This window comes from Somniosus microcephalus, chromosome 4, assembly GCF_052327205.1.
Source record: "Somniosus microcephalus isolate GS21.2 chromosome 4, FLI_Smic_1.0, whole genome shotgun sequence".
In the NCBI taxonomy this organism is placed as follows: domain Eukaryota; kingdom Metazoa; phylum Chordata; class Chondrichthyes; order Squaliformes; family Somniosidae; genus Somniosus; species Somniosus microcephalus.
This window is the reverse complement of record NC_140990.1, coordinates 269,466,708-269,485,913: the sequence shown is the minus strand read 5'-3', so window position 1 is coordinate 269,485,913 and position 19,206 is coordinate 269,466,708. Positions and strand designations below refer to the sequence as shown.

The 19,206-nt window shown below is 49.0% G+C and overlaps 1 protein-coding gene across 3 annotated transcripts in view; it reads right to left on the bottom strand.

Moving 5' to 3' along the window:
- Positions 1–19,206, bottom strand: part of LOC147120450 (sodium-driven chloride bicarbonate exchanger-like) — a 424,151-nt gene that overhangs the window by 219,084 nt on the left and 185,861 nt on the right. For all 3 annotated transcript variants that reach the window (XM_085986414.1, XM_085986415.1, XM_085986416.1), the window contains exon 3: positions 13,667–13,810. In XM_085986414.1, the coding sequence (XP_085842540.1) occupies positions 13,667–13,810 (144 nt within the window). The remainder of the gene's footprint in view (positions 1–13,666; positions 13,811–19,206) is intronic.

The window sequence follows — 19,206 nt, the reverse complement described above, 5'->3', positions numbered from 1 at the left end:
AGTGACAAAATCCAGCCCAAAGTTTTTTTTTCGCATAGTAGAATTTTAGGAGGTTATATAAAGCTATTGCACAAATTCATTCCATAACCATCTGGAATATTCTAACAAAGCTTCTTCCATCTGTTACATCTATCTAACTGTACTTCAAACTACAGAGAATTCTGCTAAGAAGTCCTTTCATTTTGTTGAGCATCCAAATTTCCTAATAGCTGAGCATAGTAAACAAGATAACCAGCAGGTATCAAAAATATATTTTAGCTGGTGAAATTATTGGTGAGCGACAATACTGTAGCAACTACATGGAAATAACAAAATATTTTCAAGGAAACAATGGCCCTGAGTCGGGGAGAGTGAAGAGGAGATCGAAATCAGCCGAAGAACCCAGCATGCCAAGGGAAATGCAGGCCCTTCTGATCTTAACGGCAGGGCCTCATTAACAAATTGTAGCTCCTCAGCCTGGCCGGCAGGCTGGAGGGAACACTAGCGGCAAGAGGCCGCAACCGGGGACCATTTGGCACTGAGAAGGGAGCAAACAGCTCCGTGCAATGGTCGGGAGACATGGCGGGAGGTTGGCGATCAGGAGACATGGCGGGAGCTTGGCGATCGGGAGGTATGGCGGGAGGTTGGCGATCGGGAGGCATGGCGGGAGGTTGGCGATCGGGAGGCATGGCGGGAGGTTGGCGATCGGGAGGCATGGCAGGAAGTTGCCGATCAGGAGGCATGGCATGAGGTTGGCGATCATGAGGCATGGCGGGAGGTTGGCTATCAGGAAGCATGGCGTGAGGTTGGTGATCAGGAGACATGGCAGGAGGTTGGTGATCAGGAGGCATGGTGGGAGGGTGGCGATCGGGAGGCATGGCGGGTGGTTGGCGATCGGGAGGCATGGCGGGCGGTTGTCGATCGGGAGACATGGCGGGAGGTTGGCGATCAGGAGGCATGGCGGGAGGTTGGCGATCGGGAGACATGGCGGGAGGTTGGCGATCAGGAGGCATGGCAGGAGGTTGGCGATCGAGAGACATGGCGGGAGGTTAGCGATCGGGAGGCATGGCGGGAGGTTGGCGATCGGGAGGCATGGTGGGAGGTTGTTGATCGGGAGACATGGCAGGTGGTTAGCGATCGGGAGGCATGGCGGGAGGTTGGCGATCGGGAGACATGGCGGGAGGTTGGCGATCGGGAGACATGGCGGGCGGTTGTCGATCAGGAGGCATGGCGGGAGGTTGGCGATCGGGAGACATGGCGAGAGGTTGTCGATCGGGAGGCATGGCGGGAGGTTGGCGATCAGGAGACATGGCGGGAGGTTGGCGATCGGGAGACATGGCGAGAGGTTGTCGATCGGGAGGCATGGCGGGAGGTTGGCGATCGGGAGACATGGCGGGCGGTTGTCGATCAGGAGACATGGCGGGAGGTTGGCGATCGGGAGACATGGCGAGAGGTTGTCGATCGGGAGGCATGGCGGGAGGTTGGCGATCAGGAGACATGGCGGGAGGTTGGCGATCGGGAGGCATGGCGGGAGGTTGGCGATCGAGAGACATGGCGGGCGGCTGTCGATCGGGAGGCATGGCGGGAGGTTGGCGATTGGGAGACATGGCGGGAGGTTGGCGATCAGGAGGTATGGCGGGAGGTTGGCGATCGGGAGGCATGACGGGAGGTTGGCGATCGGGGCACATGGCGGGAGATGGTCAATCGGGAGACATGGCGGGAGGTTAGTGATCGGGAGGCATGGCAGGAGGTTGGCGATCGAGAGACATGGCGGGAGGTTGGCGATCGAGAGACATGGCGGGAGGTTGTCGATCGGGAGACATGGCGGGAGGTTGGCGATCGGGAGGCATGGCGGGAGGTTGGCGATCGGGAGGCATGGTGGGAGGTTGTCGATCGGTAGGCATGGTGGGAGGTTGGCAATCAGGAGGCATGGTGGGAGGTTGGCGATCGGGAGGCATGGTGGGAGGTTGACGATCGGTAGGCATGGCGGGAGGTTGGCGATCAGGAGACATGGCGGGTGGTTGGCGATCGGGAGGCATGACGGGAGGTTGGCGATCGGGAGGCATGGCGGGAGGTTGGCGATCAGGAGGCATGGCGGGAGGTTGGCGATCGGGAGACATGGCAGGAGGTTGGCGATCGGGAGGGGAGGCTGGGGAGGTCGAAGGCTTTCTTGTGGGGCCTGAGGAGAGCACTCCTGTTCCTTCTGACCCACAAAGAGTGCGAAAGGAGCCACTTGCCTTGGGGAGCCGGCAGCCTATGCCTCAGGTCAGCTGCTGCGAATCCCACAGGTCAGGCCTCCCCCTCCCTCACTTACTATTAAATTGAAGTTGTGCCTGCCTTTTGTAATTGGACAAGTTAAGGAAGTGGTATCAAGTCACTTAGAAAATCACAACATGATTAGGCAGAGTCAACATGGTTTTATGAAAGGGAAATCATGTTCGGCAAATTTATTAGAGTTTTTTGAGGATGTAACTAGCAGGGTAGATAAAGGGGAACCAGTGGATGTAGTATAATTGGATTTCCAAAAGGTATTCAATAAGGTGCCTTCTTCTTCTTCTTAGGCAGTCCCTCGGAACCGAGGATGACTTGCTTCCACATTAAAAATGAGTTCTTAGGTGACTGATGAGTCCAATGCAGGACCTACAGTCTCTGTCACAGGTGGGGCAGACGGTGGTTGAAGGGACGGGTGGGTGGGGTGCTTTGGTTGACGTGCGCTCCTTGCGCTGCCTGCGCTTGGCTTCCGCTTGCTCCCGGCGAAGAGGCTCGAGGTGTTCGGCGCCTTCCCGGATGCTTCTCCTCTACTTTGTGCGGTCTTGGGCCAGGGATTCCCAGGTGTCGGTGGGGATGTTACACTTTTTCAAGGAGGCTTTGAGGGTGTCCTTGAAGCGTTTCCTCTGCCCACCTGGGGCTCTCTTGCCGTGCCGGAGCTCCGAATGGAGCGCTTGTTTTGGGAGTCTCGTATCGGGCATGCGGACAATGTGACCCGTCCATCGGAGCTGATTGAGCGTGGTCAGAGCTTCGATGCTGGGGATGTTGGCCTGAGCAAGAACACTGACATTGGTGCGCCTATCCTGCCAATGGATTTGCAGGATCTTGCGGAGGCAGCGTTGGTGGCACCTCTCCAGTGCTTTGAGGTGCCTGCTGTACATGGTCCATGTCTCTGAGGCATACAGCAGGGCAGGTATCACTGCGTCCAGATCCAAGGTCGTCCCATCCTCTGTCGTCGAATTACAGTATGCAGATGATGCTTGCGTCTGCGCTCACTCGGAGGTCAAACTCCAAACCATCGTAAATACCTTCACCGAAGCATATGAGAGCATGGGCCTTACACTAAACATCCGTAAGACAAAGGTCCTGTACCAACCTGCCCCCGCCACACAGTGCTGCCCCCCGATTATCAAAATCCACGACAAGGCCTTGGACAACGTGGACCACTTTCCATACCTCGGGAGCCTACTGTCAACAAGGGCAGATGTCGACGACGAAGTCCAACATCGCCTTCAGTGTGCCAGTGCAGCCTTCGGTCGCCTGAGGAAGAGAGTGTTTGAAGACCAGGACCTCAAACCCGGCAATAAGGTGCCACATAAAAGGTTATTACACAAGATTAGGGCTCATGGGGTTGGGGGTAATATAGTAGCATGGATAGAGGATTGGTTAATGGACAGAAAACAGAGAGTAGGGATAAACGGATCTTTTTCAGATTGGCAGGCTATAACTAGTGGGGTACCGCAAGATTCAGTGTTGGGGCCTCAGCTATTTACAATCTATGTTAATGACCTAGATGAAGGGACCGAGTGTAATGTATCCAAGTTTGCTGATGATACAAAGCTAGGTGTGAAAGTAAGCTGTGAGGAGAACACAAAGGAGAACGCCTTATCTGAGGAAGGATGTTCTTGCCATGGAAGGAGTTCAGCGAAGATTCACCAGGCTGATACCTGGGATGGCAGGAATGACGTATGAGGATTGGGACGATTGGGCTTGTACTCGCTGGAGTTTAGAAGAATGAGAGGGGATCTCATTGAAACTTATAAAATTCTGACAGGACTGGACAGACTAGATGCAGGAAGGATGTTCCCGATGGTCGGGGAGTCCAGAACCAGGGGTCACAGTCTAAGGATAAGGGATAAGCCATTTAGGACAGAGATGAGGAGGAATTTCTTCACCCAGAGAGTGGTGAACCTGTGGAATTCTCTACCACAGAAGGCAGTAGAGGCCAATACATTAAATATATTCAAGAAGGAGTTGGATATATTTCTTAAGGCTAAAGGGATCAAGGGGTATGGGGAGAAGGCAGGGACCGGGTGCTGAACTTGGATGATCAGCCATGATCGCACTGAATGGCGGAGCAGGCTCGAGGGGCCAAATGGCCTACTCCTGCTCCTATCTTCTATGTTTCTATGTAAAGGGCTGGATTTTATGAATGGAGACATGTTCGAGGCGGGACTGCTTGCCGGGAGCTATTTTCCAGCCAATTAATGGAAAGCCGGTGACAGATGACGTCAGCGAATGACGTTTCATCTGTTGAGATTTTTTAACAGATGAACTGTCAGCATTTGACAGCTCTGTGAATCAAACACTGACAATCTGTCTTCTACGGTGAGACGTTGGACACAGGCTCACTTAGAAATCTCTCCTGAGCAGAAAGCAGAAGGTTGCTGCATCTGAGAATGATGAGGCAGCTCCGCAGCCTAAAGGGTTGAAGCCTGGAGGAAGAAGCAAAGGTACGTAAACTTCTTAGAACACTTTTCACTCACCTCACACACTTACCTCTCCACACTTGCACCCATCACTCACCTCCACAGCGGACATTTCGGCCCCTCAGACCCTCGCAGACCCACTGCTCGCCTCGCTGACCCTGGCGAGGTTCGGAGCCGTCGGGAAGCCCACACTTTAGGGCTCAAAATAGGGAAAAGCCAAAAAACTGCCTGTTAACTACCTGTTAACAGGCAGTTAATTGACACTAATCCCCTTCTTGCCTCGAGCAGACGGGTCCCTGAGCAAGTCGGGGACCCGCCTCCTGGGAAGATGGCATGAAGGCGGGTTGGGAAAGGGTTGGGTACCCGCTCCCAGATTCTGCCATTTTCCTGGTAGTCCCGCCTCCATTCCCGCCTCCCCAGGGCTGGGAAAATTCCCCCCAAAGAGTTTGCAAAGGAATATAATGTAGGGAAATGTGAGGTTATTCACTTTGGCAGGAAGAATAGAAAAACAGAATATTTTTTAAATGGTGAGACTTTCAAATGTTGGTGTTCAGAGAGATTTGGGTGTCCTTGTGCAAGAAACACAGAAAGCTAGCATGCAGATTTAGCAAGCAATAAGGAAGGCAAATGGCATGTTGGCCTTTATTGAAAGGGGGTTGAAGTAAGGAAGTCTTGCTACAGTTGTACAGGGCCTTGGTGAGACCATACCTGGAGTACTGTGCACAGTTTTGGTCTCCTTATATAAGGAAGGATATACTTGCCTTGGAGGTGATGCACCGAAGGTTCACTAGATTGATTCCTGGAATGAGAGGGCTGTTCTATGATGAGAGATTGTGTAGAATGGGCCTATACTCTCTGGAGTTTAGAAGAATGAGAGGTGATCTCATTGAAACATACAAGATTCTGAAGGGGATTGATAGGGTAGACGCTGAGAGGTTGTTTCCCCTGGAGTGTCTAGAACTAGGGGGCATAATCTCAGGATAAGGGGTCGGCCATTTAAGACTGAGATGAGGAGGAATTTCTTCACTCAGAGGGTTGTGAATCTTTAGAATTCTCTGCCCCAGAGAGCTGTGAATGCTGAGTCTTTTGGCTGGATTTTCTCAGTTGGAGGCGGGACTGCTGCGTGTCGGGTCAATGTCTCGCTTCCATCATCTTCTGGCCAACCAGTGGGATTTTCCCCTGCTTGACCTTGTTAAGCCCGCCCTGCGGGCTCAGCAGGCCAATTAGGGGGAAGTCACTGACAGAGCATGTCAACGTCTGACGTGCCATCTGTCAAGACTTCTTGAAAAAATAAATGTCAGCTTTTGACCGCTCTGTGAAGCGGTCAAACACTGACTTTCTCTGTAGTTTGATGAGTCCTTGTGTTCAGGACTCATCAAACCTTTCAACTTTGTAGGTTTCAGATGACTGTTGGATCGGAGGATCCAACAGCCAGTCTGTGAAATCGACAAGGAAGATGTCGGGACTCCCGATCCAGAGCTGATGAATGCTGTAGGCAGAAACCAAGGTAAGTGAACATTTTTTAACACTTAACACTCACCTTACATACTTACCACTCCACACTTGCACCCATCACTTACCTCTACATCTTACTTTCAGGTCCGTCCAGCCCCCGCAGACCTCCTACTTGACTCCTCCAACCCAGCGAGGTTCTCCGAGGTCGGAAAGTCTTCACCTAAAAAGGTAAAATGGAACTAATCCTTTTTTATGCCTGTTAACTATCTGTTAACAGGCAGGTAAAAGGATTTAATCCCTTTCCCACCTCGAAGAGACAGGGCCCGAAGCAGCACATCTTCCTGCCTCCTGGCAAAAGGGCACGGAGGCAGAATGGGGGAGGGTTTGCCATCCGCCCCCACTTTCTACTACTTTACCGACAGTCCTGCCTCCATACCCGCCTCCTCGGGGCTGAGAAAATCCAGCCCTTGGAGTATATTCAAGGCTAAGATAGATACATTTTTGGACTCGTGGGGAATCAAGGGATATGAAGATCAGGCGGGAAAGTGGAGTTGAGGTCGATGATCAGCCATGATCTTATTGAATGGTGGAGCAGGCTCAAGGCACCGTATGGCCTACTCCTGCTCTTATTTCTTATGCTTTTATGACATGACATGCACTTACCGTAACCTACAAGGCTACAGACGAAGAGCTGGAAAGTGGGATTAGGCTGGATAGCTCTTTTTTGGCCGGCACAGACATGATGGGCTGATTGGCCTCCTTCTGTGCCATAAACTTCGATGATTCTATGATTTGATGGAGCCTCGTCCACGGCCTGAGTTCTGCACTTTAAAATTTAAAAGGGCGGGAATGGGGTCGGGTTGGAGCCGGGTTGCACGATCCTGTTATTTTAACCCCACCAGGCCAATGATCCAGCTCTTGTTATTCTGTCCATTCACCCGCATTCCATGGCCCAGAAATTGCATCGTGCAGCGCCCGTTATTTGGGCACTGCACAGACACCAAAGGCCCCAAAGTGGTGGGCAGGACACTTCTTGAAACGTTAACTCTGTTTCTCTCTCCACAGATCCTGCCTGACCTGCTGAGTGTTTCCAGCATTTTCTGTTTTTACCTCATTAAATTTGTTAAATATAATTTGCCTTTACCAAATTTATGCTCGCTGTCCTTGAGTAACCCAGGTATTTCTAAATGCACACTAATTTTAAGACAAATTATGAATTCTTAGAGTTTGCTCACAACTGACGTAAGACTAATTGTCGATAGTTACACAGTTTATCGGGCGAGGTATAAACTGTTGTGTCGGTACCTTTCTACCTAGACACAATTTAGGACTCAGAACTCAGAGATTCAAACATGAAGTGCTTTATTGGAAGGAAAGGAAGTTCTGGAAAGTTCCAAACAAAGAGAGCTAAACTTAACAGAGAACACCCAACCATTTATCTCCTGTGACAGCGCCACCACAGGTGGGAGGAGAACACACAATAGAACACACAATACATAACATTTCCTCCCCTCTTAAATGGAAGGTCCACATTATTCCTCAACAGGTAAGTTACTTTCAATGCACTCAACGAACCTAGGGTAGAGGTAGACTGCCTCAAACCCTGACTTTACCCTGGGGTTTATCCTGCCCCAGTCTTGTGGGTAAGTCACTAAGCCTACAGATCCAAGCGTCTTGGAGGCCGCCGCTCTCTGACAGGATACCGGCGGTCATCGCTGGCTTCCACAGCAGTAGGCATTGACACAGGCCTGGATGGAGAAGGTGCCTGTGTCAGTTGAAAGTCAGGAGTTTGCACAGGTGGAACCGTCTCTTTGGCTTCCTGTATTGGAGAAGAGCACTGTGGCAAAGGATGCTGGTTTGCGGTATCATCCGGAAACAGTTCAGGCCAACCAGCCGTTGGAGCCTCTGTGGCTGTCTCTGCTCCTAGCAACAGTTGATCTGTGTGTCTTCTCCAGACGACGTCCTCAGCAGTCTCAACCGTGTAAGACACAGGGCCCGTCTGCGCGATCACCGTAGCAGGAACCCATTTCAGTCCAGTGTTGTAGTTTCGAGCTAGGACATGCTCTCCAGGGTGAAACCGTCTCTCCTTGGCTCTTTTCTCTCTCTTTTCAACTTGAGCTTGTTGTTGACAATGGACAACCTGTTCTGCCCTTGGAGGTTTGAGTAAGTCAAAACTTGTCCACAACTGCCTCTTCATCATGAGCGAAGCGGGGGAAGTTTTGGTTGTGGCATGCGGCTCGTTCCTGTAGGACAACAGGAAGCTGTTCAGACGTTGATGGATTAAGCCCTGACCTTGTGATGCCTTCAAGGCGTGCTTCAAAGTTTGCACAAACCTTTCTGCCTGGCCGTTAGTAGAGGGATGATAGGGCGCAGACCTGATGTGTTGGACACCATTCACATGCAGGAAGGTTGCAAACTCCTGTGATACAAATTGCGGACCGTTGTCACTTACGAGTTGTTCCGGTGAGCCATAACGGCTGAACATCTCACCAAGTTTCTCAATTGTTTTCTCTGCCGTGGTAGACCTCATCACAGCGACCTCCAGCCACTTGCTACGAGCATCCACAACCACCATAAACATCTTCTCTTCGAAAGGACCGGCGAAGTCCACATGTACTCGCTGCCACACTTCTGCAGGCCAATCCCAGGGGTGTAGGGTTGCCAGCTGTGGAACATTCCGGACCCTTTGACATGGGGAACATGTTTTGGCTTTCTCCTCAATATTCCCATCGAGACCTGGCCACCAGAAGTAGCTTCTTGCCATTTCCTTCATCCGAACCATCCCACTGTGGCCTGTATGAAGTTGTTGCAGTATAGGTTCCCTCAGGGGTGGTGGAATGATGACACGGCGTCCCCAAAGAAGACAACCTGCCTGGACGGAGAGCTCATTTCTTTTTGAAACGTAAGGTTTGAAACTAGGAGAATCTCCTATAGCTCTCCCTCGAATGTAAGAAGTCACACAACACCAGGTTATAGTCCAACAGCTTTATTTGAAATCACAAGCTTTCGGAGCTCTGCTCCTTCTTCAGGTGAAGTGGAGAAATGCATAAAGACACAGCTTATATAGTCAGAGAATCATGTCAGATGTTTACAGGTAACCTTTCCAACTGCCATTTATCACACCTCGGCAGAGAGATAATCACAGCAGTCAAAGGTGTGAATGGTGTCCAAACAGGTCAGTCAGGGAAACATTACATCAAAGAACAATGAGGTGAGGTCACAAGGGGTCAAATATTGCAGATGCTGGGGTCTGTATGAAAAACAAAAAAACGGGCAAAAAACATTTTTTTTGGCTGGAAATCACAGCAGGTCCGGCCGCATCTGTGTAGAGAGAACAAGCCAATGTCGACTCGAGTCTGGATGACCCTGCATCGGGTGGGGTTACATGTAGCGTGACATGAACCCAAGATCTCGGTTGAGGCCGTCCTCATGGGTGCGGAACTTGGCTATCAGTTTCTGCTCGACGATTTTGCGTTGTCGTGTGTCTCGAAGGCCACCTTGGAGAATGCTTACCCGAAGATCGGAGGCTGAATGTCCTTGACTGCTGAAGTGTTCCCCGACTGGGAGGGAACACTCCTGCCTGGTGATTGTTGCGCGGTGTCCGTTCATCCATTGTCGCAGTGTCTGCATGGTCTCGCCGATGTACCATGCTCCGGGGCATCCTTTCCTGCAACGTATGAGGTAGACAACGTTGGCCGAGTCACATGAGTATGTACCATGTACCTGGTGGGTGGTGTCCTCACGTGTGATGATCGTATCTGTGTTGATGATCTGGCATGTCTTGCAGAGGTTGCTGTGGCAGGGTTGTGTGGTGTCGTGGTCGCTGTTCTCCTGAAAGCTGGGTAATTTGCTGCGAACGATGGTCTGTTTGAGGTTAGGCGGCTGTTTGAAAGCGAGTAGTGGAGGCGTGGGGATGGCCTTAGCGAGGTGTTCGTCGTCATCGATGACATGTTGAAGGCTGCGAAGAACATGGCGTAGTTTCTCCGCTCCGGGGAAGTACTGGACGACGAAGGGTACTCTGTTGGTTGTGTCCCGTGTTTGTCTTCTGAGGAGGTCTATGCGATTTTTCGCTGTGGCCCGTTGGAACTGTCGATCGACGAGTCGAGCGTCATATCCCGTTCTTACAAGGGCGTCTTTCAGTGTCTGTAGGTGTCCATCGCGTTCCTCCTCGTCTGAGCAGATCCTGTGTATTCGCAGGGCTTGTCCATAGGGGATGGCTTCTTTAACGTGGTTAGGGTGGAAGCTGGAGAAGTGAAGCATCGTGAGGTTGTCCGTGGGCTTGCGGTAGAGTGAAGTGCTGAGGTGTCCGTCTTTGATGGAGATTCGTGTGTTCAGGAATGAGACTGATTCTGAGGAGTAGTCCATGGTGAGTTTGATGGTGGGATGGAACTTGTTGATGTTATCGTGTAGTCTTTTGTGATGCCTCGAATGACATCGTCCATTACCTCAGACAAGACTGGATCGTTGCAGGCGTACCTTCGCACCTGAACTGCAGTGACAGGTGCTCCCTCCACTTGTCTAAAGTAGAAGATGTCTATCTGACGAGGCTCTGGGGGAGTAACAGGCAAGGGTAGCCTCGAGAGACCGTCTGCGTTGCCGTGCAAGTCTGATTTGCGATATTTGATGTCGTATGTGTGTCCTGACAATAGTAAAGCCCACCTTTGCATCCTGCTTGCAGCGAGAGACGGAATTCCGGTGTGGGGCCCGAAGATTGAAGTCAATGGACGGTGGTCCATCAGGAGTGTGAACCTTCTCCCAAACAGGTACTGATGAAATTTTCGAATTCCAAAAACAATTCCCAAGGCCTCGCGCTCGACCTGCGCATAGTTACTCTCGGCCTTGTTCAAGGTGCGTGATGCGAAGGCGATAGGTTTCTCTTCACCCGAAGGCATGATGTGGGATATGACTGCTCCCACACCATATGGTGATGCATCACATGCTAGCTGCATGGGTAGCTTTGGGTCGAAGTGTGTCAGGACCTCCGATTTCAGCAATGCTTTCTTTGCTTGGGCGAAAGCTTCGTTGCACAGTTCAGTCCATTTCCATGTTTTGCCTTGACATAGCAACTGATGTAATGGCTTCAGCAATGTTGCTAAGTCTGGAATAAACTTCCCATAGTAGTTAAGTAGCCCCAGAAATGAACGTAACTGGCTCACATTCTGGGGTGCTGGGGTCTCCGCGATTGTCTTGACCTTTGACGGCGCCTTATGCAGGCCAGTAGCGTCAATCACATGCCCCAGGTACTCAACTGAAGACTGAAAGAATTCACATTTGTCTTTACGAACTCTGAGTCCGTACTCTTTCAGTCGTTGTAGTGTCGCATCCAAGTTCAGAAGATGATCCTCCTCATTTGTCCCAGTGACAAGGATGTCGTCCAGGTAGCACTGGACTCCTGGCAGTCCACTCAAAATCTGATCCATTGCCCTTTGGAATAGAGCAGGGGCCGACGTAATTCCAAACGGAAGGCGGCAGTACCTGTATAGCCCCTTGTGTGTCACAATTGTCAGCAGCTCCTTTGATTTGTCATCGACATGCATTTGCAGATAAGCCTGGCATAAGTCTATTTTGCTGAACTTTTGCCCTCCGGCCAGGCCCGTAAAAAGATCATCAATGAGGAGAAGAGGGTACTCTTCTGCAGACAGCACCGGGTTAATAGTCACTTTAAAATCCCCGCAGATTCGAACAGAGCCATCCTTTTTCAGGACAGGAACAATGGGTGTGGCCCATTTGCTCATGCTCACAGGCTCCAGGACTCCATTCTCGATTAAGGCCTCCAAGTTAGCCTCAACTTTTGGCCTAATTGCATAGGGTACAGGTCGGGCTTTGTGAAACTTCGGCTTGCTGTCAGGTTTAATGTCCAGTCTCACGCTGATCTTTTTCATGCTCCCAAGTTCCCCATTGAAGAGTTCTGCATGTTTGTTTAACACTGCAGTCAGACCTGACTCCCCTTTTGACATCATGCGGACTGCAGGCCAGTCCAGCGTGATTTTCTCTAGCCACGCACGTCCCAGTAGCGATGGGTAATTTCCCTTTACCACGTATAGTGGCAGTTTTGCAGTCTGTCCGTTCAATTTAACTGTCACCTCAATGACGCCTCTCATGGCCACAGGTTCGCCGGTATACGTCTTTAGCACAATGTTTGTTGGCTGAAGGGTAAGATGCTTTAGCATTTTGTTGTAGACAGTGTCTGAAACAAGGGACACAGCCACGCCTGTGTGCACCTCCATCCGCAATGATTGTCCCTCCACCAGTGGTGACACCCAGTAGCCATTTAAATCGCCTGCAACCGTCAGTATGTGCACCTCTTCCTCCTCAGAGGTGTCGCTCCCCTCTGTTTTGCTTGTTCCATCATACTGCACTGAATGAACACTCTTTTTCCTCTCTTATCCAAATACAGACATTTTGCTTCCATGGTTCCCAGCTCTGTCTGTTCTTTTTTTACCTCTACAGGCGCGTTCAATGTGACCCTTTTTGCCACAATTTCGGCATTCCAGCTCCGTACACCAGCAGTCATTAGCGTGATGGCCCATTTTCCCACAACGGTAACGTGCCGTTCCACGCACCTTTAGGCTCAGACGACACCTTGTGAACTCTCCCTGTTGAACTCAACTGGTGAGCCTCCTTTTCTGCCACCTCCATGGAGACACTAACTTCAATGGCCTTTTCAAGAGTAAGGTTGTCCTTAGTAAGAAGGCGCTTCTGTGTGGCTGCATTTTGCAGACCACACACAAGTCTGTCTCTAATGGAATCATTCAGCACCTCCTTGAACTGGCAGTGTTCCGACAACCTTTTCAAAGCAGCAATAAACATCGTCACTGATTCCCCCTCCTCTTGATTCCGTTCATGAAATCTAAATCTCTCAGCAATAACCAGAGGTTTTGGTGAAAAATGTGCTCCAAGAATTTCCACTAGTTGCTTATATGTTTTAGTTCCTGGCTTATCTGGTTGCACGAGGCTGCGAAGTAAATTGAATGTCTTCGGCCCGATTACACTCAAAAAGGTAGGCACGACCTTTTCATTTGCCACCGCATTCGCCAATACAAAATAGTCAAAACGTTCTGTATAAGCGCTCCATTGCTCTACATTTTCATCAAAATCACCGATGTTTCCTAATATAGTAGCCATCTCACGTTTCAAATTAAATTTTCTGTTTACTCACTGCACCCGTAACGTACGTAGATTCATCCGCTCCTCGTTGCCACTTGTTGTGTCGGTACCTTTCTACCTAGACACAATTTAGGACTCAGAACTCAGAGGTTCAAACATGAAGTGCTTTATTGGAAGGAAAGGAAGTTCTGGAAAGTTCCGAACAAAGAGAGCTAAACTTAACAGAGAACACCCAACCATTTATCTCCTGTGACAGCGCCACCACAGGTGGGAGGAGAACACACAATAGAACACACAATAGAACACACAATACATAACATAAACAGGCAGCCAACCTGCTGCCACCCATTCCCTGCCTGGTGGGAATAGTTAAAATCAACCACAGCATCTTTATAGATCCTTATTATAGTGACAGAAAAGTGCCTTACCATAAGTAGGAGACTCTCTCCCATCCTCTGTGCTAGAGTCTCTTTCTCGGTCACGCTTGCGATGTTTGTGTCCATGATGCCTGTGTCGTCGGTGACTTCGCCTTCCCCGTGGTACGTGAACACCAATATACAAAGTCCGATGACCTGCAGACAAAGAAAAGAAAGTAAGATTCCTCATGTATGTATTTTCAGTACAATTCAATTATTTTTGATATTTGTATTCATAGCAACAATCAACAATGACGGTGATGAGACAGGTTAGTTTTAGTTTTGTGACCACACTCAAACCATCCAAAATCAAACTTCTGTCTGTATATCTTAATCTCCTTTACTTTGGCAATTCTGATTTTATTGGAATTGTCAGTACTCCATTAAATTTGAACTTTTCCGTCCCTCAGTTCCTTAGCTTTGAATTCTAAGACCCAAACTATATTCTGTAATGTATTGCGATTCGGCTTTAGGGTGACTTGAAGCTCTTTCATTGGCCATCACGGGATCATTTCCTTCCTCAGCTCTGAGTACAATATGGTCCTGAGCGTCTACCATCTGACATTCTCTTCATGTATCCAGCTTGTTTCATTTACACCTTCACTAGCATGCCTCAATCCTGCATGTTCCTGCTGTGAAGAAGAGGTCAGTGTTGGGGGCTTTGTCCTTGTCCGGCCATATGATGTTATGAATGGCAGAGAGGCACTTCATATCAAATTCTCTGATCTGCTTACAAAACATTTTTTCAAATTTCACAGCAATAAAGTATGATATTGGCCCAGTAATTCCTCTCTGAACGCGTGAGTACGGTCGGGGTACTCACGCGTCTGGCCGGAGGAAATGCCCGTGTTCAGCATGCACAGCGCATGCGGGGAAAACCGGCATTTCCAGTCCTCTGAACGAAGGGGTTCAGAGGCACAGCGCGTGCGACTGCACAGGCAGCGCTTGCGCAGTGAACTTCGTCGATGTCATTCATGGATTCAGTGAGGGTAAGTCCTTACAAGTTACACTTGAAAAAAGCATGTGTAAAGTTGCTCCAAGGCTGCGGAGGAAGATATATTTTATCGTGGAGCTTCTGAAAGGCAATATTTTTGTTTGCGGAAGGGAGGAAAGTTATTTTAAGAAATGCTGAGGTAAGTTTTAAAGTTTAAATTTTTTTTTTAAACGGGTTTTCAGTACGGTAGGTAGAAGGAGCAATTGTGGCTGTGTGAATTGAATGTGAGAATGAGTGTTCTAAAATGAGTAATGTAACATTTCCAACACTTTTAAGAAAGAAACTTTTCATCAGTAATAAGTAATTATGTATGTATGTCCGCATATATTCCTTTACGTATATGTATGTATGTTTTATATTCCTTTACTTATGTGTATGAATGTATGTTTTTAATTATGATTTTCCAATAAGTTACTTTCTCTGAAAGTCATAATTAAATACATACATTCATACACATAAGTAAAGGAATATATACATACACGCAAAGGAATATATACAGACATACATACATAATTACTTAAAAGAATATATTACTGATGAAAAGTTTCTTTCTTAAAAATGTTGGAGTCATTTTCACATTTAATAAACACAACAAATTCAATTCACATAGCCACAATTGATCCTTCTACCTACAGTACTGAAAACCCGTTTTAAAAAACAAAAATAAACGTTAAAACTTACCTCAGCATTTCTTAAAATAACTTTCCTCCCTTTCCCAAACAAAAATATTGCCTTTCAGAAGCTCCACGATAAGAAATATCTTCCTCTGCAGCCTCTGGAGCAACTGTACTCATGCTTTTTTCATGTGTAAGTTGTAAGGACTTGACCTCACTGAAAGCATGAATGAAAGCGGCGAATTTTACTGCGCACGCGCTGCCTGTACAGTTGCACGCATTCTGCCTCTGAACCCCTTCGTTCAGAGGACAGGAAATGCCGGTTTTCCCCGCATGCGCTGTGCATGCTGAAAACCGGCATTTCCTCCGGCCAGACGCGTAAGTACCCCGACCGTACTCGCGCGTTTGGAAGGGAATTACTGGGCCAACATTTTACATGTCAATAAAATGAAAAATTTAACAATTGCACGATTTGCCCCCTCGCATCTGCAACTGAGGGTCCAAGGAGGTGCATTGCGCAAGAGGTCATCGTCGTACGTATCCTCACACTGTTCCCTTTCGGGAACTGTATGAAGTGGTGGAAGGATTTCTGGCCACGTTAACACTCCTTCCGTGACCATAACCATCTTCATACCAGCCATTAGGGTCGTTAGTCCTATGGCGTGAGGGTTTTACGGGCTCCCACAACCCATCTGAGGGGGGGGGGCCACCCACACCCGCGGACGCAAGTATCCCGCTGGATGTCCACCCAGAATTTATAGTTGGAGCTCCGACTCCACTTGCCGGGACTGTCTGGAGCGGGGTTCGAAACCCTACTCCTTCTGGCCCAGCGGCGGGGATGCTTACCGCTACGCAAAAGGCCCACTCCGCGCAAAAGGTGACACCCATACGTTTCCTGCGCCTTTTCCCTCCTCGTGACTGGAGCCCTATGCTGCCACTTGAAAGACCAAGCTATCATCTGTCCTTTTTGCGGCGCCTTTGACTTCTCATTACCAATGATGAGCAGGCGCTGCGCCTCCACCTCGTTGAGGAGATTGCTGAGGTCATCATCAGTTCAATTGTGAGTTCCTTTAATGCCGTGAATTGTGCTCATTCCAGCCATTTCACGTTGCTAATCGGATTGGGCCTTTGGCGTAGCGGTAGGATCCCCGCCGCTGGGCCAGACGGGGTAGGGTTTCGAACCCTGCTCCAGACAGTCCCGGCAAGTGGAGTCGGAGCTCCGGCTCTAAATTCTGGGTTGACATCCAGTGGGATATTTGCGTCCGTGGGTGTGGGTGGCCCCCCCTCCTTGTATAGCTTGTGGGAGCCCGTAAAACCCTCCCGCCATAGGACTAACCACCCTAATGGCTGGTTCAAAGATGGTTACGGTCACGGAATGAGCGTTAATCACGGCCATAAATCCTTCCACCACTTCATACAGTTCCCCAAAGGGAACAGTGTGAAGACACGTATGACGACGACATTGCTAAATAAATAAATGGAATAAAAAAAATTCTTTTAGGGCTTTTAAAAGTCTTTAATTTGCTTTAATTCTGTTTAAAGCTACTTCAGATTCTTCAAAATAATGTAAACGTTTTTAAAAGTTTATAAAAGTTACCAAAAGCTTCATAAAAATACCAAAAACCTATTTAAAATGCTGCTTTGCACGTAAAAATGCTTAGCAGCTTGTGAGAAACATTGGGGGCGTGTCCTATTAAACTGAGACCTCAAGGGGCGTGTCTCAGTTGCACAATGCGCTACAGGCTTCACGCTGGCTGCACTCCTGGGCGGCGTGACGTCAGATGCTGCCCGGGAGTCAACATTTTAAAACCGCAATTCCAGGCGTCCCTGAAGCTCAACGGCCGGCGCGTCGGGTAAGTGCATATCGGGGGCTTGCACGCGCAGCAAGCCCCCGACCCAAATTTCTGGGCCATTGTGGTTGTTTGCAATTTGATACTGTGTTGACTCCAAACTCTTTTTCTAAGAAAGAAAGACTTGCATTTATATAGCGCCTTCCACGACCACCGGATGTCTCAAAGCACTTTACAGCCAATGAAGTACTTTTTGAATTGTAGTCATTGTGGGAAACGCGGCAGCCAATTTGCGCACAGCAAGCTCCCACAAACAGCAATGTGATAATGACCAGATAATCTGTTTTTGTTATGTGGATTGAAGGATAAATATTGGTCAGGACACCGGGGATAATTTCCCTGCTCTTCTTCGAAATAGTGCATTGGGATCTTTTACGTCCACCTCTGAGAGCAGAGGGGGCCTCGGGTTAACGTCTCATCCGAAAGACAGCATTAGCCTTCCTGACACTACACCAAGTCTTTGGAAGGCAGCATTAGCCTTCCTGACACTACTCCAAATTCTAATGGACATCTGCGTAAGTATCAGTTGGAATCATCTTTCACTGGAAATAGGAATCAAAATACACTTAAAAAATCATATTTTTTTAAAGAATTCTGAGTCAATTATTTAATCACTGGTTAATGGTTTTCTCAAATAAGTAAATTGTGTCATAGGGTTTAGTGTTGTACGCTCAATTTTAATGGAGAGTGCATCTTTTCAGTAGGCACAAGTTTACATAGGATATACGGCACAGAAACAAGCCATTTGGCCCAACCAGTCCATACCGGCAATATGTCATAATCATATATTATATGTACACTGTAGTGATAGAAAATGATGCATCAGATCAATTAAGACTGCATGGCTTGACCACATTACTTTTTCCAAATCTATTTAATGTACTATTCTTAATTTCAAGTTTCACTAAGAAGTGTGAAGTGATGCATTTTGGAAGGAAAAATTATGAGAGGCAGTATAAACTAAATGGTACTATTTTAAAGGGGTGCAGGAACAGAGAGACCTAGGGGTTCACATACACAAATCTTTGAAGGTGGCAGGACAAGTTGATAAAGCGGTTAAAAAAGCATGCGGGATCCTTGGCTTTATAAATAGAGGCATAGGCCTAGAAATTCAGTTGGTTGCGCCAGCCGGTAACGCCATAAGAGGGGTATATTTCCAGCGCTAGGCACTTAGCGCCCGGGCGCAGACCGATCTGCGCCAACGCCCAAATTCAGTTGACATTTAGCGCCGGCGCAAAGTGTTTGCGCCCGCTCAGCTGCGCGCGCAGCTTATGACGTCATTTCGTCGTGCAACGCTGTTTGTGCGCCCCAAACCGGAAATTCAGTGGCGCCCGCCCAATGTGGGCGTGGCGCTGCTAAGAACTGTGAAGTGGAACGCAACAGAGGCCCTGCGGGCCTCAGGGAGCGCTAATTAAAGGGCACTTACACTGACCTATAAAGCCCAGCCATTTTGCTGCAATGACTTTACTGCTTTGGATTTCTGGACAGAGACCAAGGGACAGAGCTTACTGATTTGGGACAACATAGGAGGTATTTTTGGCTTCTGGCCAGTGCTTTGACATTTGATTCATTTGATTTCACTGTTTTCAACTTTATTATGGGGGCTGTATGGGGGTCCAACCCTCAGTTGCAGCATTATGTGCGAAGGGCTCGCAGACGCTGTGAGAGAGGGCCAGCCATGCCTAGACACAGAGGGGCCATCAGGCGTCGGCAACGTAGGCCTTACCCACTCAGGCAATACCGGCAGCAGGTGTCCTATCTCACCATGACTGCGGCGCATTGTGTTAAGAGGCTGCGCTTCAGAAGGGAGGTGGTTGCAGAGATCTGCCAGCTGCTTCACAGAGATCTGCGTCCACAGCTGATGTGCAGGACGTCTCTCTCGGTGGAAGTGAAGGTCATGGTGGCTCTGAACTTTTATGCAAGCAGCTCCTTCCAAGCCGCTGCTGGGGACATAGCGAACATCTCCCAGTTCGCCGCGCATCGCTGCATCCGGCAGGTCACCGATGCACTTTTCGCGAGGAGACACCAATTCATCTCCTTCCCCATGACCCGACAGAAGCAGGAGCAGCGTGCAGTCGGATTTGCCAGGATCGT